Raw genomic sequence first — 21568 nt, forward strand, 5'->3', positions numbered from 1 at the left:
AATGCTAATGTATAATTTCCTTCCAATGAGCCAGCCTTTTTTTTCCACTCTTTATTTACGTTTTTATTTCTTTTCTTTTTTTAAAACTAAAGTTCAACCTGATCAAATTTAAATTTAAATATTTCTGTTTGCTAGATCGCTTTTACTTTGATCTCTAAAAAAATTCAGGGATAAAAAAAAAAGCCACTGTTTTGTCTGCACATTAACTGGACATAGCGTTTTTATAAGAGCGAATGAAAACTTCAAAGAAATTGTGTACGTTTATGAAACACTTCCATTCACGGCTGCGTAGAAATCGAGTTCGCGCTTTCTAAAAAACGGTCCTTTGCAAGCTTCCGTAGCAGTGATAAACATTGACAAGCAGCTGTTTCTGCATGTTAGTGCTCACGTGGAAGATTTTCCAGTGCAAGTCAGCGTTGAAGAAGCAGCTCATTTCTAACACCAACAACATCATGGAGCCTGTCATTAAAATAAACCCAGGTAAGGACAATGTCCCTCCTCGCTTTACTTCTGTTTATAAATGTAGCTAAGGTTCTGTCCAGGTCGCTGCCATCGTTGATGTAGCTTCGTCTCCTAAACTCATTTTCCTCTTCTAACATCCAGGAGCGTCGAAGTGGGACATCCGTCAGAGGGTTTGGGACTACATAGAGGAAAAGAACTTGGCTAACTTTCCCAGGCCTGTCCACAACAGAATCCCAAACTTTAAGGCAAGTTCCGACTACAGAAAAACCACCACGGTTTTTAAATTACGTGTTCCGACATCGTACTACGTTTTTATTGTTATTTGTTAATGCTAATAGTTCTTCCAGCGTGAGTGCTGCTTGTGGGCTATTTCGGGTCTCTGGGGTCATTATTTTTTGGGGGACCCTAAAAATAGCATGGAACAACTGTTTTTCTCAGTTTTCTTAGGAGACATACTTCACAGACAGACCACTGCGCAAACGTTGCAGTTCTTCTAGAGAGAGAGATAATCGTCTATGCAGTCTGACGTGGTTAATTCCAAAAGTACTTTTTAGTTTTGCGTCACATGGTCGGTTTTCTGCTGAGTGGCATATTCGACACCATGTGCATGGAAGAGACTGGTAATGCACAGCCTGGCTACAATATTTTATTCGATTTTTATGTGGTAGACTCAACTTAAAAGAGTAAATCATTGAGAAGTGGAGGGAAAATCTTACATGATATTCTAAAAACTTAAAATTAAATTTAGATTTGTGTGCCTCCTCTAATATAGCTAAATTAAATCTAGTGCAACCACTTGCTTTCAAAGTTCACCTAATTATCAAATATAGTCCACCCCTTGTGCAAATTAACCACCGTGTAAATACAGATGCTCTGCAAAGGCTTCAGAGGTTTGTTGGGTAACTGTAATTAAAAGAAAATCACTACTCTCTACTTTTAATGTGGGAAAACAAAATGTTCAATAAAAATGGATGCTCTGGCAAGGTACTACAGCTACGATATATCTACAAGTTGTCCTCTAAGCTTAATTAAATTTGGGCAACAGATTAATTGATTTATAAACCTGCTGCAAAGCTCCCTGGTTTTAGCTACGGTTGCTACAAATCAGGAAACGATTAAGACAAAATTATCTTGTAAACATGACAAATAGTACTACCTCTCAGTTCTGTAATAGTTTTCATTAAACTGATTGATACCCAATTGAAAAAAAAGAATTAAATCAGGTGTAAACATAAATGTAATTTGCTATATTGCCTCTAAAATAGTACTTGCAGAGTCCTTTAGCTTTAAATGATTAATGTTTTCACGTTATTTATTCTTCCGGTTTGATTTCGTAATGTGTGTTTATTGATCAGGCAGCCAATCAAGCATGCAACAGGCTTGCAGAGCTTCAGGAGTTTAAGTCAAGCCAGACAGTGAAAGTAAACCCAGACAGCCCTCAGCAGCAGGCTCGCTTTGTCACGCTGGAAGTAAGTTGACCAAAAGTGAAGAAAAAAACCCAACTTGTATGAGTTGCTATTCTTTCCTCTCCAGGGTGCTTTCGGAGCCTGCAGCAAAGTGGCAGAGTTGCAGACTTTTGCCCAGACGGCAGAGGTGAAGGTGGATCCTGACAAACCTCTGGAGGGTGCTCGGTTCGCGGTGCTGCAGGTAGCAAGCAGCTGTTGGAAGAAAAGCACCAAAAAGCACTTTTTTTTTTTTTTTTTTTTTGCATTTTTATGAAGAAGCTTTACCTGCTCAGATTAATCTGGAGATATAAATCTGTAAAACGGTATATATGGGAAAACAAACTATTTTTTATTTTATTTTTTGCTTTATATAATTAGTAACATTGAAGCCATCGCGACAGTTTACGTCATTTCATCTTGAATCTTATTGCAACTTTCATCCTCACTCTGCAGTCCTCTGATATATGCTAGTTATGTATCAATGTTTAGTTAAAGTTAGTCTAATTCTCAGTCTTTAGTGGTCTATTGTTTGGCATAATTTACAGGCACAGAAGACTTTGTTGGTTCCGACTCCTCGTCTTCGCTCTGGTCTCTTCAATAAGATCACCCCGCCGCAGGGTGCCAACAAAGAACAGCTGCGTGTTTGCGCCTCATCTCAGGTTTGCAATTTCAGCCTGAAACAATATTCATAAGAGCCAGAGAAATTAAGAGGTTCTTCTAACGGTCTAAGTTTTTGTAACTTTTAAATCTCCTGCAGGGTGTGAAGGACTTCAGTGTTCCTGTTGGCCTGGATGCAAAGGTGAAGGTTGATTTGGTGGTGGTGGGCTCTGTGGCAGTTTCTGAGAAAGGTTTGTTCTTTTTGACCAAAAACTGTTGTTTTTTTATTATGTGTATATAGATAGGCACGGTATCGAAAATGGTTCCTTCAGATCTGAAACTATTAGAATTTTCTCATTTATTCATCCCAAATAAAGTAACGCTGTTGATAAACATTTTCTTTTTAATTATCATTGGCTTAATTCTGTGTGCTATATAATAATAATAATAATAATAATAATTAAAAAAAAACATTTCTTTGAAAAATGCCTGAGCATGCACCTTCTGCAGGGTGCCGGATTGGAAAGGGAGAGGGTTATGCTGATCTGGAGTGGGCCATGATGGCTTCAATGGGAGCCGTGAATGAATCCACTTTGGTTGTCACTGTTGTCCATGACTGCCAGGTTAGTATTTGTCTGATTTCCTGGAAAATTGCAAAGGTTTTATAGTATTATTTAATTTTTTTGCCATTTAATAAAATGATTAAATTGCTGCATTTGTGTTTTAGGTGGTAGACATTCCAGAGGAGCTTATAGGAAGTCATGACCTGACTGTTGATTACATCCTCACACCAACCAGAGTCATTAAGACTGAATGCAAGCTGCCCAAACCACAGGGAATCATCTGGACTAAGGTAAACGCTGAGGCTGTTTATCTGTCTTGTGTACTGCTAGTGTGAGATTACATTTGGGTTATTCTTTTGGCTTGATTGTTTAAATTTACTTTCTCAGGTTGAGAAATATATCATGTTAGTTGAAGCAGGGACACATACAGTTCAAAGGTTTTTTGTGGGGTTTTTTTTCTTTTTGCATAAATACCACAGCTATAATATTTAATAGATTCTATTGCAGCAGTAGGAATAATTGTTGCTGTCATGCTTTAAATGCCATAAATGAAATGTTGTTTTCTGTTGTAATTTTTTTCTGTAAAAACTGAGAATATATACTCTTACTTAAAGGTTAAAGCAAGAAGTGCTTTAACCAGTTAAATCTCATATCTTCTTCCTCTATTATGTCAGACATTGTCAAACTGTTGTCCGTTTGAAGTTGCATTTATAACTCTAAGATCTGGATCATGTGATATTTCCTACTCTGTGCCAATACGTAGTATTTAACATTTTTGAAGTGAACCAAAAAAATATACCTGAGATGCAGCAGTCGTGTTTTTCATGGCCAATTTTCAGTTCTCTTTGAGGTTGGAACTGCAATTTCCAAATTTGAATGACATTTTTATTTTATTTATCAAGGGCTATTAACATCTAGAAAAATGATGATTGAGGTGGTATTTTAGAGTTGGACAGAAAATAAAAAATAAAAAAAAATCATAAATTTCTCCTCTTTTATGTGTTAAAGCTTTTGCCCATAGACTTTGCTTGTTGATCACTGACGAGACGGTAAAGGGAAAATTGGTCATAAACATGTCTGTCAGATTGATTGATTGATTGATTGATCTTTAAAGTCAACTTAATTTTTTTCTTTGACTCCAAAGTTTATGTGGGTGAACGTATTGAGGAATACATTTTGACTTTTGTCACCTTGTCCATACTTTGAATGCGACCTAATGCCTGTGTGTAGCTTGTTTCGGCCGTATCTGCTCACAGCCTTGCCGGTATGTAGCACACAATGCTGCCTTTCCAGTATTTCAGCTGTTTCTTTCGCAATGACCCAAACGTATCAATTTTATTTTCCAGGAAACTAACATTCGCATTACATATGAATAGAAAACTTCCATAAACATAATCCTCCTCACCGCTGGCTTTGCTTCAGACCACAGCAATATTTCTTTTTTTACTCGTCCAGCAGCAGAGTATTTGTTTTGTTTTCAGAAGCCCAGTCAACTGCTCCTCTGCGTTGAAACACTTCTTGCTTTGTCATGGTTGTGTTAAAAACCATGACATATATTTATAAAAAAGAAAATGAGATGCAAAGAAAAGCAATAGCATGAATTAAGGCACTGCATCAGTGATATTTATTTCTTTTTTTATATTTAAGCATTATTATACCTGGAAATCCTTTGAGATAAAATCTCTTTTTTTGATGGAGACCTGGCCAAGAGGCACATTGGTATATAGTTTACAAAATGGTAATTAAAAGGTACAATTAAATCCTTATCAAATATACATATTAATTCTTGGTCATAAGTTAGTAAAATGTGCCATTATTTTCACTTCCTATTAACTATTTTACCAGTGTTACTGCTTTTTAGGCACTTCTAGGGTCTCCCCCCCCCCTTGCCCAACACATATATTGAATATTTATAATATATATTTTTAATTTCTTTTATATAAAAAAATACAATTTTTAAAATTATTGCATTCATTTTATTTCTGCTGAAACGGTGAACTTGCCTGCTTATTTCTCTTGCAGATGCTTCTGCAGATGTTCTTGTTCCATATTGGAAGCCTCTAGGTTTTTATCAGGCAGCTTTTGCAAATGTAATTTCACCTGAAGGGCTTTGGCCCAGACTGAGCTTCAGTACCCCAGACTGAGCTTCAGTACCCCAGACTGAGCTCCAGTACCCCAGACTGAGCTCCAGTACCCCAGACTGAGCTCCAGTACCCCAGACTGAGCTCCAGTACCTACTTTATTAAGGTCACACTGCCCCCTAGTGGGTCTACCCCGCTTACTCATGTTCTTATGAGACACGAGTGTTTTAAAAGTGTTTCTTTATGCAAATGTTTCACTCACATAGCCCTCAATGCACAATACATCTGCTGTATGAATGCATCCTCTCTGTATGATGTCCAATTTTTACTTTCTTTCCTGTCTATTTATTATACGGTGTGACTTGAATCCTCCTCCTGATTTATTTCCACTGGCAGAGACTTTGTGTGAATTTCTTGTTGATAATATTTCTTCTCACCCGACACGATGAGCATATCATTCTCGTCGTGTGGCCATGTTGTGTGTAAGCTCTGGGTTCTCTCAGACACACATGTAAGTAAACAAGGCCCAGTGACCTCCCAGCCAGGAAGGCCAAGTCTGATCATCAAAGGCGGCTCTGCCCAGCCACCTTGGCTCTGCAGGGTTCAGGAGGAACGACGGGTCAAGCAGGCCAGTGTGAAAAACAATAGGCTTGTATCCTTTACATGACTGGTCAGCATCAAAGGCTGCCAGCACACTTGAAGACCCAACAAATCAAGACGGCAGCAGTTATTTTTAACTGTGTGGGAAGTGAAATATCCTGCTGCTGTAAAGATATTTATTAACGGTGGGCAGTACGGGCTAAAACCGGTTCTTTTGTCTTTAGCTGGATGCAGAAAAGTTGGAGAAAATTCCCATCCTGAAGAAGCTGCGTGCTCTGGAGGAACAGGCTGGGAAGGACGTGACTCTGGGGACAGCGTCGCATGCAGCAGAGCCCGGCCTGCAAACTCATCAACCAAAAAGACAACCCAGACGGAGGCCAAGGCGGAATACACAACAGGATACCGAGGGAGAAACCAGCCAGGAATCTAGACGGGAGAAAAAAGGAGAGGCAGATCAGAAACCCAGACAGCAGCCAGCGAGAGCCAGGAAAGACAGCAGGGGAAGTGGCAGAGGAGATGAGGAGGGAGAGGCTGGCAGAGCGGCGAAAGGTAGGAGCAGGAGGGTGGCGAGGGAGCAGGGCCCAGAGGAAGGCAGAGGCGAAGCGACGAGCCAGCGGAAGCTCCCCCAAAGTGTGACCACCGTGTACCTGGGAGGAATCCCCGCCGGGCTGCGCGTCAGCGAGCTGAAGACCGCGCTCAGGGAGAGGAGCGCCGCCCCGCTGAGGCTCACCTGGCAGGGGGCTCAGCACAGAGCCTTCCTGGACTACAGCGACCCTCAGGTGGCAGACCAGGCCCTGGAGGCGCTGCAGGGCCTGAGCCTGAACGGTCACAGCCTGCAGGCCGAGCTGGCCAAGAGCCAGCGGGGACACAAGCGGTCCGGACAGAGACAAAAGCCATCCGCGGCTGCGAAGTCAAAAGCGTCCCCGCCAGATGCTAAAACCGCCGCCGCCAAGGAGGCTGATCAGTAACGGCAGCAGGCAGTGCACCGCCACAGAACACCTTCATATTAATGCATGTTTAATATCTTTAGAAGTGTTGATCTGTTTTTATCATTTCAAATGGAATCTGTTACATGAGCTTAATGTTCGCTGTAGTTTTCCAGCAAAAACAAGACTTGAAGGTGTGAGGTGAAATTAAACGTAGGGTCAGTATCAAACATTTCCTGAATTGTGTTTGTTGTAACATTTGAAATAAGCTTAAAGATTCCCACATGTGCCTTTCTCTGTTTACACCCAACTCTCACTCCATGTGTTTAGGTCATCTTCCTTCCTGAAGGTTTATTTTGTGTAATTTCTTGCTGCAGGTCACGATGTTTCTGTAGCTTTCTGTTCTAATTTAAAGACACACTAGATTTATTTGTCATAGTCGAGCTTTTCCAGCTATATATATATATATATAAAAAAAAAAGCTTTTAGGACTGATAGTCTGCTGGAGGAAAAAAAGAGAAGAAGACAACGCAAATGACTCCACCATCTGGAAAGCGTGTAAATGATATTGATTATGGGTGCATGAGACCTTACAGTGACATTTCAAGAAACTTTCAGTTTGCAAGAAAACTTACATGAACAAAGTTGCCATGTCTTTAATTTATCTTTGTTTTAAAGCATTCTTTTTTCATTTTCTTTTATCAAATTCTAAAAAACAGAAGTGTTGTCAAATTTTGTATTTAAGATAGCATTGGAAACCACTGAAACCCCACACGTCCCACTGGACAAACTCAAAACCTTTTGTGCTATTTTAGCTAAGATTTATGTAAATCTAGTAAGTCTAGAGAGCCCTAGTTTGGCCATAATTATTATTTTTTGGCTTATTCGTGTGATTTTAACCTGCAAAATTCAGGTTTTGTAGTTCGAGTTTAAGATCATTGTTTGTATTTTTGTGTAAAGCTGTTGCGTTAAGGCAGATTTGCTTCTTAGTCATTTCAACTTTTTTTTTACTGTGACATCCTGTTTCGATCCTATGTTTAATCTGTCTGATAACACTATTAAAGCGCCCTGTCATAACTAGACTGCATTTGTCCTTTTTGGGTTTTTTTTTTTCTCCAAACGAAACGGTCGCACCAAACTTTGTTTCGGTTGTGATGAACGTTGAAATGGATGAACTTGTGCCCTTTCTTAAATGAAAGATGAGAATTGTGAGCTCCGTCTTCAAACTAAAAACTATTCTAAATGGTAGAGCTTACATTTATGCATGATGTTTGGACAATCATTTTCCTTTGTGAAAACGGGGTGATAATGTATCGCATAAGACGCCAGTTAAACTTTTTAAAAGTGGAGCAAATCTAAAGTTTTTTCCCAATGAGTCACTGCCTTTCTGAAGTTCTCACTGGAGCTCACCTCTGAAAATGTCTGTCTGAGCTTCTCACAAGAGATTCATCTGAAACTCAATCATCCAATCCACTTATCCTGATTGGTGTGTAATGTATTGTAGCTCTGTTTTTCTGTTTTGCAGATCTCAATGTTACCTGACAAATGACCGCCAGCTCTGTCGGCTCTAAAGCCCGGCTCCTCTGAGACACCAGCCCGCGGTGCATCTGTCTGCACGGAGCGGGGCTCGGGCTTTTTATGGAGCTGTCATCCAGGCCAGGCCTGGGAACAGCTGCCCGTCCCTCTCTCTGTGTGTGTGTGTGTGTGTGTGTGTGTGTGTGTGTCTCCCTCTCTCTCCTGAGCCCCAACAGAGTCGTGAACCTCAGCAAATGTCATCAGTTAGTTAAAGTGCCGTTGCCCCTGCTCAGGCCGCGCAGCGTGGTATTTCACCGGGGTTCAGTCAGTGGTCATGTGAGATAGCAGAGCAACTAAATGGAGTGCGTTGCTCTCTGTGAGGATGCACGCCTGGACGCCAGCACCAGCAAATCCTACAGACTAAGATTAGCAAAACGATCCTGTGTGTTCCGGATTATAAGATTTGCGAATCGGAGCAGGTCGTGTTGCATTTGGCTTCGGACAGTAGCTTCGAGAACCAAAATGCATTTTAGCAATCTTTCCTGGGGTTAATTAAAAGGATGACGCTACGTATCTAAAGAAACGAGAGCCGCAACCAAAAATAATGCCCATGCTAAATCTTATTAATACATTTTCACCGTGCATAATTATGTTTTGGTTTAAGTCTATTGCGATTAATCGAACACGCTGGTCTACACATATTCATTACTTGCGTTTACTTTAATTGCGTCGTGTTGTTTCGTGTAATAATGAAAAATATGTAGTTTTTTTTTCACTGCACAACTAGATATGTATGTTTTTTATGTAGCCCTAACTGATTAAGGTTATAGCAAAAACAATTCATTTGCATTTTTGTTGCAGATTGAGACTCTTTTTTTTTTCTTTCAAATTTTACGTTATTTTACTTTAAATTATGATTATTTTTGAGTAATATATTTTAAATTTAAACTGGAGTGAGATATCTTTTGTTACATATTTACAACATAAACATTTTGAACGCCAATGCAACCACCTGACTTTGTGATTCAAAGTTTATTTGATTTATTAATTTTTCTTTGAAATCGATACATTTTTCAATTTGAATGACTTAACCTACTGATTTTTTCCCCTCCAAATTTCTTTTTTTTTTTAAATCCTAATTTTAGGAAGAATGGATCTGAATTATTGTTGAGCGAAACGCACGTTGGTTCCCAATGGTTGCCGATTTTTCTTTACATATTTCGTCCCAACATTCCTCTAAAATGCAAGATAAACTCCCGTTTTATGGACTTAGAAGGTCAAACAGCCCCAGAATTCGGGTGGTTTTATTTTAATAAAATAATAAAAAAAATGAAACATCAGCTCACACAGAATGAACCCTCGCTGTTTTACCTGATTATAGCCTATCTACACTAAGTGATAATAATCCACATAAATTTGACAAACGAGACAGTGCTTACAATATATCCTTATTTTCAGTTTTTTTTTAAAACAACACGCATCTTGACAAATATTGCCAATAAAGCACGGAACTCCTTGGCCAGTTCGCCTGAAATTGAAAATACAGGCCTAGAGAATAAATAAAAAGTTGCGCTTATAGGCTATTCAAAAAGTGCCATTTTTTTTACACAGTATACAGTATGGACGTACAGTATATAGGCCTATGTAATGTCCATAATTATTTATTCAGAAATCAACGCCGGGTATTTTGTTCCAGCTAATTTGTCAACATCATGAAAATTAGGAATAAAAATAATAATAATAATAATAATAAAAAAACTTTAAACGGGAAAAAAACGAAGGTGTGCATATTTTACAAAATGATTAAACATGTGAGAAGTGAGAGGTCATCCGCTCCGCAGGACTAAGTACCAAACAGCAAGTTTCTTTTTTTATCTCCCTCTCTCTCTTTGTTATGCCACTTTGAAGGTATGGAATTGTTTGTTTTATTATATATTATTATTATTTTATTATTGTGTGGCTTCAGTCGTCTGGTGTCCAACAACACAGAGAAGTAGTCCGGTCTACAGGAAGCAAGGAGCTCTCTCCTCGGCACAAAAGTCTCTCAGTGGTGATTTTTGTTGTTTTATTGTTTTTAATTCTCTGTTCCCGTGCTGCTGTCTGCATGGCTCCAGTCCGAGTGACTCACACACACACACACAAGCACCCACGCACGCACACACACGCACACGCACACGCACACACCGTCCACGCAGTGTGCAGCGTGTCCCGGCGGGGTTCACATCACGCACGGCTTGATGTCCTGGTAGGAGACCTGCTGGTGGTGGTAGTAGGAGCCGTTTCCCGGTGAATGCATGGCGGAGGAGGTCATGGCGTTGAAGGAGAACACGAACTCCTTCCGGTCGCACATGCTGGGAGACTGGGAATGGTACCGAGGAATACCTGCGGAGAGAGAATGGGGAATATTAAAAAAAAAAAAAAAGAAAAAAAGAAATCACATATGTATAAATTCTGGGAAATTTAATTTTGAAGATGCCATAAATTCATTTAAAAAAAAGTTTAGATTTATTTGTAAGTACAATAACAATATGATTATATTGTCATAGAACAAGTAAACTGAAAATACAATCCCGGCTCTTCTAAACAATTAAACAAACACACATTCTTTCAGATTTAATTTTAAATTGTCCAAATTACACGTTTGTTTGCATAATTTTAACTATAAGTTGAACACATTGTTTTTTTGTGTGTGGTTTTTCTTTCTTTTTTTGTTTTGTTTTTGTTTTTCTCTTTCTCACAAAGCCGAAGTCCATTAAACAGGCAGAATCAAGACCGTCGAAAGCAGAGGCGGGCTAAGAAGGGTTAATTGACAGCGGCCCTCTTGCACGCCAGTCCCGGAGGACCGGGGCCCTCGGGGCAAGGCAGGCTGGACCTTACCGCGCTTGTTTTTATAGCGCCGAGATTGGCACGCTTCTCTGCCATCCCCACGCCTTATTTGTCCTTATCCTTTCCATGAAATAAAGTAAACGTCTCGTTTTCATTCAAGTTCCATTCAAACGGAAACTGATACTTGCGTGTTAATTTCAAAAGGATAAAATAGGTGGTAAAAAAATCCTGGTGGCATTAATTTAGGATATTCCGCAATAGAGCAGCATAGTTAAGGCTGTGTTGTTTGACGGCGAAATAAACGCAGCGCAAATGCCCGCACTGCGCTTATTTGGCACAAAAACCGACGTGTCCGTTTTTTCATGCTGCCTATAAAACAAAATCTACTTCTTTCGCGCGAATTAAATTTTGTGCTTCTCGTTGTGGAGTGTGGTCTTTTTATTTGTTTTCTTTGTGAATTTCCACAGCAGCAGCAGCATCGCGGAATATAGAACAGTTTTGTGACATCGTAAGCTTTAAGTATACCTTGTAAATCTGTGGTGCTGTGTCCATTCTGGTGCAGGTACGACTGGTCCAGTGAGTGTGTGGGCAAGCTCGGCTGCAGGCTGTTCGCCCCCGGGTTGCACGGAGACAGCGGCTGCTGCTTGATGTACGAAGCCCCGTTGTTGAGCGACGCTGGCGGGGCCGAGGCCCACGCCGAAGCCGAGCTCGAGTAGACAGGGTGAGGCTCCATGACTCCCCCGCTGGTCAGCAACGGGGAGGCGGAATTGTCGTGGTGGGGGTAATCGTTCCCAGTGGACGCCGTGCAACTTCCCATGTAGGAATGTCCACTGTTGCCCGACAAGTGAGACATGGAGTGGCCGGACAGACCCATCCCATCCATGTTACCTGCCAAGTGTCCATTCATCATCCCGATCCCGCTGTCCAGAGACAGGCTGTTGGGCGGACAAGACAGGCCCCCGCCGCTCCCCTGGTAGTTGTACGCCTCGGGAATGTGGTTGAATCCCAGGCCGTTCATCATGCTGTACATGGGCTTCAGCGCCTGGCATTTGCGCCTGAAGCCTCTGGGTCTCCTTCTGAAGGAGCCCTCCTCGAACATGAATTCGCTGGCAGGGTCGATAGTCCAATAGTGGCCCTTCCCGGGTCGGCCGAGGCCCTTGGGCAGCTTAATGAAGCACTCGTTCAGAGACAAGTTGTGACGCACGGAGTTCTTCCATCCCTGATACGAGCCTCTGAAGAACGGGAAGCGGCTCTGCAGGAACTGGTAGATCTCACTGAGCGTCAGCCGCTTGGTTGGGGAGCTCTGGATGGCCATGACTATCAAGGCTATGTACGAGTAAGGGGGCTTCTCTGGTCGCCGGATCCCTGCGTTCGTCTTCTTGGTTTTCGTGGTGGAGGACGCGGTTTCCATCACCACCGTCTGTCCATGCGGTTTCTCCGGCGCGGACATCGGGCTGCTCTGGGCAGGAGGCTGCGCTGGGGGCTGCTGGACCTCTGCCGTCATTTAGTTTGCCTGGATTCAGTCTTCGAGGTGGCAAAGACAAAAAAAACCAATAATAATATATTTCTCCACTTATGGTTAGAAAGTTTGACAACACGTCCCTGGCATAAAGAGGAGGGGTGGGAAAAGACCCCGAACCCAAAAGCGAACGATTGTCTTTTAGACTCTCCTTCGTTGGTTTTAATTCTGTCCTGTTTGGAGTCTGAAGCCGGAGCGCTTTGTTTCTTTTTTCTTTTTTAAAAAAAAAAGGCTACGTCCGAAATGAAGCGCGGAGGAGAACAGGAGCCGCTTTCCACTTCAGTTGGTGTGTTGTCGTGCGTCCGCGGAGCTCACTTTTTACTTATCTGTTGCCATCGGCGCATTGGAAGCTGTAAGCCTTGTCATCCTAATGCTGGGGGCCCGCCCAGTCCCCTCCTACTCCAGTGGTGGGCTGCAAACACGCACATCTGCGTGCATGCGCTCACCGTTTTTTTTTTTTTTTTAGCAAAATGATTTTTTTTAATATGATATGGATTTTATATGTTATCTCGAGCAAATTAATTTATTCATTACACCCCTGGATCATAAAAAAAAGTAACTATATGCATCTGTCTTCATCTGCGGATTTGTGTCATACTGTATTCCAATTTGAGTTTATGTTTGTTTTTTATGCATGAATATATATTTTTTTTATTTAAACAAAAATAATAAGATTTTCATTTGAAAACATCCAATCTATACAGTATGTCTCGTTTTTTTTTAAAATGTGCGAGTGAGTCAATGAGCCTCGTTGAAGCTGCAGCAGGAAGGATATGACACATTAAATACTTTAAAAAACAAACAACAACAACATAAAAAGTATAAAACTATCTATTTGACAGCGCGCTCCTCACATTCAAAATCTGCCTCCGGATTTCTGCGACAGATATAGTCAGGGACTTGGGCAGGATGTTTATTCAACAAAATGTAAACATTTTCCCGGACCTTCTTTAAATAAGAAAATCAGGCAAAAGCCTCGTTAGATCTGCTAATACCACACAAACTAATGTCGATGTGGCAAGAAAAAACACGCGTCGTCTTTACGGCATGCTACAATGTTGGACTTTTTTCCCCCCTCCACCACCTCTCTCTTCTTTTACAAATGTATATTGTTTGTGCAATGCAGTCATAATATTTACGCAGGGACGCGGGAGGAGTGAGGTGGAGACTCAGCCGAGCTGGGAGCGCACAAACTCGGACGGAGGACTTGAGATCGACTCCTGCAGGGGGAGAGAAATCACGGAGCGATCCGGGGATCCGAGGTAAGGATTTACCAGACCCACAACGAGATCGGTGGTCGCTTTAAAGATGCGGCGCGTTAGGAGGAACTCTGCGCTTGCTGTGTGAGAGATGGAGCAGATGGAAAGGAGTAAGGGTTGAGATTAAGACATGCGTGAAGCTCTAGAAATTAGGACTGGGCTACAAATCAATCAGAGGACGCTGCGCACGAGTTTGCGTGTGCATGTTTTTGTTGTTGTTGTTGGTTTTTTTTTTAAACTGACCTGTGGCTTTAGCCTGTTTCACCCTGGGAGTGAGATCAGTCCATATAGCCTAAAACTGTTGACAGTGAGTTCCTTATTGTTCCCAGGAGATCTCAAATGGCTGCAGCCTTCGGTTTCTTCAAAAACCCGCTGGTGAAGTTAACCTTTCCATTGTTTTATTTATTGGTTCTCATTCTGAGAAGTGAAAAAAAATCATATGGTTGTTTGAAGCATCAAAAAAAAAAAAAAAAAGTAAACATCTGGCCTCTGCGTAAAATCAGAGAACACCTGGATAGAGCGTCTTCATGCGAGTAAAGCTTTCCTTTAGTGGCAGCAGATTTACATACATGACGACTTTTAAATGATCTCTCAGTTAATATAGGATGTGTATGGCTGCTTCACATACACATATTTCACAATAATATGTTGGAAATTAGATGTCGCCCTTTGTTCCAGTCATACAGAAGAGTTAACGTCGAACATAAATGCCCATGTGCGTCACTGATTCGACTCTGCTCGGCCGCTCGCTTGCACTGAGAGCCGCATATTCAACAGTGAAGCGGACCACCCAGCGCGCACCAGGGACAGGCAGGCGCGCTCCCGTGCTCCCCTCTGCCCACTGCATTTAATTACCGCTGATGACTTCATTCCATTAAGGCTTTTCCCCTCTCTCACGCTCAGTCGCCTCATGTCATATTACTCCAAAAGGAGAAGGCATATTTAGATTTTTTTTTTTGTTGTTGGTTTTTTTGTGTGACTTTTTTGCTCATGCGTCTCAGGCCAGTTTCCAGAGCCGGCTCAAGGAGGTACAAGGCCTTAATTCGGGATTTCACATGAGGGGGCCCACGCCACAGCGCAACTTTGATTGGCCATTTTTGAATTTGACATCCTACAGCTTGTTTTACAACCGAGTAGAGAGCAAGAATGAATGGATTCAATTCACACAAAATCCCGGTTGTGACTCGATAAGCACACAATCACTTCTCACTTTTAAACGAATGTCATTTGGAATAAAGTGTTCATTTTTATGTTCAGCATTGCCCAAATTGTTCTATACAAGACCGTCTTTTCCTTTTTTCATCGTTCTTTAATTAAATAGCAAAATTAAGCAACACTGTTTGTCTGGTAATATATTTAGGTGGATTGTGTTATAACTTCTAAAATTAAGCTAATGACAAAGTCAAACAAATGTAAAAACTATGTGATCATTTTCTTAAAGTCTAATCAGCAACATGGTTAATTTAGAGGAAAAATCATTATAGTATGATTTTAAAAAGATCAGATTAGAAAAAAAAAAGAATTTAAACATGAGAAGGCAGATGTTTAGTAACATGACAGGACTGTTTAAAGGATTCAGAGATTTAAAGGCAGTTATGTTCACCACATTTCTGCAGACAGCAAAATCCAACAACAAGTTTCTCTGACTTCCAGATCAATTAGAAATATCACAGATGCAGTTGGCAGAAAGCAGATAAAAATCTCTGATTTAAAAAAAAAAATCTGTACCAACTTAACATAAGAGAATTTGATAATGTAAATATATGTTAAATTAAGACAGGAATTATTTAGATTTTAGAATGACACTGAAAAGGCTCGGGCTTCATAGAGTCTGTTTAAGTTGCAGTCACTTCAGCAGGTTTGAAAAAGGTTTATGTTATAAATGTAACACTATATTATAATAAAAATGTACAAGGGAGTGATAATATAAACAAAAGCAGGAAGCTTGGCTTATCTTTCAAAACACTTCATAAAAAACAAGCTCATTAATTTATAGAAACAGTTTCCTCCTGACTCCCATGGCCAGCGGTGGCCTTCAGCAGCCGCAAAGTCTGCTTGTACATCAGGCCGGCTCTGTCAGTTTCTGTAACATAAAAATGTTTATCCATCAGTGTTGGACGCTGATTTGGCGATCAAAGCGGCCTTCTCCTTTTCCCCTGTTCCAGCTGTACGTCCAGGAGAGAGGTCATTCATTAATGTCACTCTACCTTCTGCCAACATGTTCAACATGTTTGAGCCACAAAGGAAAACGCTGCCATGAGAAAGTGGTTAAAAAAAAAAAACAACAAAAAAAAAGATCCGTATATTCATTGCTGCATGCAGAGACTTGGGAGCCGAGATCAGAGCTTCCCTGATGCTCCGTCACAGACAAAGTCCTGCACTTTTCCATGACGTCCCAACATGAAGTATTTGACAGCGCTGCACCCTCAGGAATGTTCAGTCACTTCAGTTCAGGTACAACACTCTGAAACATTAAACACAGCCTAGATGTCGAGCACAGAAATGCATGTTACATTAACTTATACATGCCTTACGACTGCTCCTTGTAATTAGAATGTCGTCATTGTCTTATGAATTACTTCAGTCTTTAATGGTGTTTAATTCAAAAGAAAAGGGAAAACAAAACTTTTCTAGCGCCTGTTCAGAACAAAACAAGACACAAATACACGATCAGCGGGACAATAACCACCTCCATGAATGTGCCACTGTGGGCCCCAAGTATCAAACAGTAAACACATGAAATTAAGTGAGCAAAGGAACGTCTTTGAGGAGTTGCCTCTTCTATTTCATACAAAAACTAGGAGACGTACATTTGAAATTATTTCATAGTGACTAAAACACAAGTTCTAACTAATGAAATCAGCAGATGTTTTGGATGTACCTGCTTGAAAACATGAACTTACTGACTGTGGTTGTTTGAAAAAAAAAAAAAAAACACACACACACACAAAAAATGTCAGTTTAAATTTCAAGTTAATGAGTAAGTGCTACCTACCTGAATAAAACTTGTGTGTCTGCTCTATTAGTGGATCCTTTACAAAACCTTCTATAGGCGGCCCTGTAGGAGACCTTTGTGATGTATGGAAACATTAAGAGCCATCTTATTATTATTATTATTATTATTATTATTATTATTATTATTATTATTATTATTATTATTGTTTTAATTTTATTTATCCAGATAAACTCAGAAATGACACCTGCAGCAGCCCACGAATCACAGACCCAAAAGTAGCAGTGGTCAGCAGGACAAGAACAGAAACATTGGCTCATCGAAACCCGCCTTCGCATTTTTTAAGTGTTAAGCATAAATTGAATTTTTCATCCACAGAGCATCACGTCTGAGTAATAGTTTCAACAGTTTGTCTCCTGGGTGGTGAAAGAGGGCGGCAGAGGGTCACCGAGGGGCCGCACAGACTTTGTTTGGAGGACAGCGCTCCAGAAAAATCCATCAACTGGGCCCGAGTCCATCCGAACTGAACTTGAGTCAAGTTTTTGGAGAAAGCTTTGTCTCTGAGGTCAGCGTACGGAGGTTTATCACCCAAATGCCCCCAAAGCCTCAAGAGGAAATGCGCGTGATGTTAACCCAATTACTACACTGAGCATATTTTCTAAAATTATATGCTCGAAACTGTTAGTAATGTAACTGAATGCAATTAAAAGATTCAAATGCCATAAATATTTTTTAAACGGTATGTTAAAGAGACTCTTCTTTTGCATCAGCGGGCCTGCGAGTGATATTGAAGTTTGCTGCATTTACTGTTTTGTCTTTTATCTCTATAATTTTCTGCCCACGATTGGCGGGAGTGAATGATTAAGTTATATAATATGGTGGATAACAGAGACAGAGCTGGCACGTAGATTGTACTACGCAGAACTCACCAATTGAAAAGAAAAGAATTGGTTTAGTCAACGCATCTGAGTCTTAATGCCACATATTTATTAACGACAGTTGAACTATTCAATCGAATTAAATATATAGTCACGGATTAATTGCGATATAAATTGTTTTTTCCGTTATTTTGCCTCCTGGGTGTCGTCTGCAGCTCACTCAACATTGTCACTTTAATTGAAAACAGTGTAAAGTCGACGCGCCCCCCCCTCCCCCCCACGCCCCTCCCGCCTCTCCCCCCTCATCACTTTCCCTGTGCGCGGTAGGTGGCCGTGTATATTTTCGTTGAAGTGCTGTTTATGTGATCGGGAAGGGACTGGGCTGCGCGCAGACCGCTGATTGCGCGCATTGGGTCGCTGCGTCAATGCGAAGCGGGTTTGATGGGCGCCGCCAGCAATCAGCAGCGGCGCAAATGCGCACAATGAGTTTTTGCGCGTCCAAAACAGATATTTGAATTATGCTCCGTTGTATGCGGCGGCGCAGAGACACAGCCTTTATGTTCCCTTTGAGTTGTGTTAATTTTCAGATGACAAACTGTTCAAACAATAAGGTTATATGTGGAATCCGGGGTCATAATTTGAAAAAAAAAAAAAAAAAAATCTCATCAGGATATTTTAGGTCATTCGCACTGACCCTATTTCTACAGCATTTGGGGATTTTTTTTTTTAAGTCAAAATGTGCCACGGATGATGCGCATATCATTTTGCGGGTATTGCGTTCAACAAATTCGTTAATTTCATCTAAAAAAAAATGGAATCCAATATGATGTTGTTTTTTTAATGCTGAATTTATTCATAAAAAAGGCTTAAAAACTCAATTCGATCTGACCCCACATTAAACCGTCGAGTCAACGTATTTTAAAATTAAAACAAGCTAAGCCATTTCACTTACACATTCAACTAACGGATAGTTTTATGACGACAACAGCTTATTATCTGCACAATAATACGAGGAAGAATGAAATAACACGCAATTATTCGTCCTTCTGACGGGGAAAATAATCTAAATCAATCTGTCTTTATTCATATCACTTTCCATTCAAAACGAGATAAAATCAAAGGGCGATGGAAGTCAAACAACAATGAGAGAAAGGGAGAAATAATGAGCTAAAATGGTCAATTGTGGGGAGTAATAAATGATGTACAGAAAGGTCTACTTAAACTACAATAGAAGTTTGTTAATGACAAGACACTAATAAAAACAAACAAAAAGGCTGAAATAAGTAAATATGTGGATGAATAAATACAAAAGACCAACTTGTTTTAAAGTTAATGACAGCAAGAAATCAAGAATAAATCTGCAAAAATATATTAATCCAATACAAACACAATTGAGACAAAAAAAATAGTTACACTTGATGGTTGACATTGGTTTATCTCTGGTTTAATCCTGCAAACCTCTACAGCTGCAATTAGTTGTTACAGCAGCTTCACCTGGGCAACCAGGACTTATGGAGAAATTGGACCTGCAAAAATAACATACACACATTCAGTTTGTTAATAAAGATTTCAAATTTCAAAGCTGAAATCAAACCAGTTTGATTTGGTGTGAAAACTTCCCTGAAAAGCTCTGAACTTTGTTGTTTTTAACCTGTATCAGGCAATTTTGTAAATTCTTTTTTGTTTTTTAATTTAACACTTGTACGATTTTGAGCAAAATGTGGGTATTTTTCACAAATGTCATTATGGGAACTCCAAGCTTCCTGATAAAGAATATTTTACGAATCATCCCCAGTGTGCCATATTTTTAAAATAAATATTTAATATCCTATTTATGGTCTCACTGCTTTGTACCAAATATTAATGAAATAAAGTCGATTAACCGGACGACCGTGGTATTTTTAGTCACTTTTATATGTGCAGCTCTGTACACACCACAACATAAATGAACATGAAGGGTTTCATGGTTCCAGAGGGAAGGGTTTGGCAGGTCCAGAGTTTTTACAAACTCCCAACCGTCCAGATGTGGTTTACGGTTGCACAGAAAATGTTTCATAATGTTTCATTGCTTATACCTGTTTAAACTCAACTCAAGCTCTTCGGATTAAAAAGAAAAAGAAGAAGAAGAAAAAAAAAACAGCTGTACTAAAAAGAAAATAATATTACAGAATAAACATTTCAGAAACGTGTTAATTTAGAATTGAAAGGTAAAATAGCATAATGTGTTTTTTTTCTGTGTATTTTTAAATCTGAGGAGGCTGGGATTTTTTATTTAATGCGTTTTTAGAGAAACAACTATATTTATTTCAGCTTCATGACTTTTTCCCAGAATAGTAGATCATCTTTTACTATTATCCCTTCTGATCTTTCATGATATATTTTTTTTCAATTCCAAGAATCCTGAGCTCATTTTGAGTAAATTTGCAGGTTCCTTTTTGCTTGTTGTGTGTGTGTGACTGTGTGCGTGTGTGTGTTTCTGTGTGTGTGTGTGGTCTTCACATCTGTCTAATGGATGAGGGCTGTGAACGCAAATGATTGCTTCAGTTCAAAACTGGAAAAAACATTCATTAACTTTATTTTAATGTCAAGTTGAAGATTTAAAGAGCCACGGACTTTAGGTTTTAGGTTAACTCAATTCCCTATGATTCCACACATGTATTTCTTTTAAGATGCAACATAGTGACACTTCTAACCTAGTTGCAGAGCTTTACTGATGTGTAATGTATTTTCATAAAATGAGACAGATACTAACACAAAAACATGCTTTTTTTTTGTTTTTTTTACAAGGCAAAACAAGCAGAGCGACGTCTCGAGTTATTATTATTATTATTATTATTAATTTTTAAAATTTTGTTTAGCTTCAACTCTCTTTCTGCTGGCCTGGCCTCTTTGCAACGCCTTGGCCCCTCGGTGAGTGGGAGCCTGTTTGGGGCCCCACCCTGCAGGCCCGCGCACACCTCCCAGAGTTGGTCCATCATGGCCTGTCTAACTTAGGGAGACATCAATAATGAGAGCTGAAGCAGAAACCACAGCGGAGAACACAAAAGAGACAGGGAGGGCACGCGCAGGCCACAACTGGCTCTGCTGCAGGTTAGCTCCTTTGATACTGCCTTGATGGTAGTTTGATGGGTGCACATGGGGCAACATGGGTTTATACGTCCATGTTTACATAACATCTATGGTGTTTACACGCAGCCCACCAACCCTTCTCTGCTCTCCTCTGAAGGGGGATTTTCCTGTGGCACACTGCTTCGGAAAAAGCAATTAAGAATTCCCAAACAGCGCACCACAATGGGAGATATCATTGGTGCAATGTGTGTTCCATGTCCCTCACAGTTTTTGTCTGGAATGAGCCGACTATTTTTAATCTGCGCACAACCCAATCCACCTACAGAGAAACCGCAAATTGAATGAAGAAGAGAAGTGGGGGGGGAATGGGTGGGCATAATTGCCTATTGTGGAGCTCAAACTCCTCTGTTCTGGCATAAACAGCTTCGGTAGTTTACAGCTTGATAGTCAGTGCCCCTGCCGGTTTCAAACTGGGGCATATCCTCGTTGTCTGTGGGAACTCGTAGCCAAAAAGCAGTGGTTGGAATCAGCCAGGAATGTTCTGGGATGGTAACTGGATTCAGTCATATAATGCCCGACTCTCCGCATTGGAACACCGGGGTGGGAAAAAGGCCGAAAGCATTTCCTGAGTGGAAGGGGGGGTCCCAGTGAAGCATCACATGTATGGCATCGTGTGACAGAGATCCTGCCAGGTTTAGGCAGCGATCCCGACCCTGGACAGGAGCAGAGAGGAGTAGATACAGCTAGCAGGGAGATGTGGTGGGCAGCGCGAGGGATGAAACTTGGAGAGAGACCGACGATGCCTGGGAAGAGCCAAAATATCACAGCCTGAAAGATATTTCAGGCTGTGGAGCGCCTGAAATATTAACAGGTCA

At 40.6% G+C, this 21568-nt stretch overlaps 2 protein-coding genes across 3 annotated transcripts; one reads left to right on the plus strand and one right to left on the minus strand.

The window, feature by feature from the left end:
* The first annotated feature begins 303 nt into the window (after window positions 1-303).
* mthfsd (methenyltetrahydrofolate synthetase domain containing) lies at window positions 304-7756 on the plus strand. Of its 2 annotated transcripts, none has more exons than XM_081605209.1 (8): window positions 304-480; window positions 604-711; window positions 1822-1931; window positions 2453-2566; window positions 2665-2755; window positions 3015-3127; window positions 3232-3357; window positions 5973-7756. In XM_081605209.1, the coding sequence occupies exons 1-8, from the start codon at window positions 375-377 to the stop codon at window positions 6714-6716; spliced, it is 1512 nt and encodes a 503-aa protein (XP_081461335.1). In that variant the 5' UTR covers window positions 304-374; the 3' UTR covers window positions 6717-7756. The 2 variants fall into 2 exon arrangements, with proteins under 2 accessions (XP_081461335.1, XP_008404150.1); XM_008405928.3 differs by lacking the exon at window positions 1822-1931 and adding an exon at window positions 1996-2109 and having other exon boundaries at window positions 308-480; window positions 604-707.
* Window positions 7757-9477: 1721 nt separating this feature from the next.
* On the minus strand, window positions 9478-12886 carry foxf1 (forkhead box F1). The gene is made up of 2 exons (XM_008405927.3): window positions 11541-12886; window positions 9478-10571 (listed from the first exon to the last, which is right to left on the minus strand). The coding sequence occupies exons 1-2, from the start codon at window positions 12517-12519 to the stop codon at window positions 10408-10410; spliced, it is 1143 nt and encodes a 380-aa protein (XP_008404149.1). The 5' UTR covers window positions 12520-12886; the 3' UTR covers window positions 9478-10407.
* Window positions 12887-21568: the final 8682 nt, after the last annotated feature.

This window comes from Poecilia reticulata, chromosome 3, assembly GCF_904066995.2.
Source record: "Poecilia reticulata chromosome 3, P_reticulata-male-v2, whole genome shotgun sequence".
NCBI classification, from domain to species: domain Eukaryota; kingdom Metazoa; phylum Chordata; class Actinopteri; order Cyprinodontiformes; family Poeciliidae; genus Poecilia; species Poecilia reticulata.

What these genes read in the sequence shown, in the direction of transcription:
- foxf1 (XM_008405927.3), bottom strand. Translation starts at nt 12,519, where the DNA reads ATGACGGCAGAGGTCCAGCAGCCCCCAGCGCAGCCTCCTGCCCAGAGC. An exon ending in CAGCACCACAGATTTACAAG is followed by an intron (nt 10,572 to 11,540) that starts GTATACTTAAAG and finishes CTCTCTCCGCAG; the next exon opens with GTATTCCTCGGTACCATTCC.
- mthfsd (XM_081605209.1), top strand. Translation starts at nt 375, where the DNA reads ATGTTAGTGCTCACGTGGAAGATTTTCCAGTGCAAGTCAGCGTTGAAG. An exon ending in GTGTTTGCGCCTCATCTCAG is followed by an intron (nt 2,567 to 2,664) that starts GTTTGCAATTTC and finishes AATCTCCTGCAG; the next exon opens with GGTGTGAAGGACTTCAGTGT. An exon ending in TGTGGCAGTTTCTGAGAAAG is followed by an intron (nt 2,756 to 3,014) that starts GTTTGTTCTTTT and finishes CACCTTCTGCAG; the next exon opens with GGTGCCGGATTGGAAAGGGA.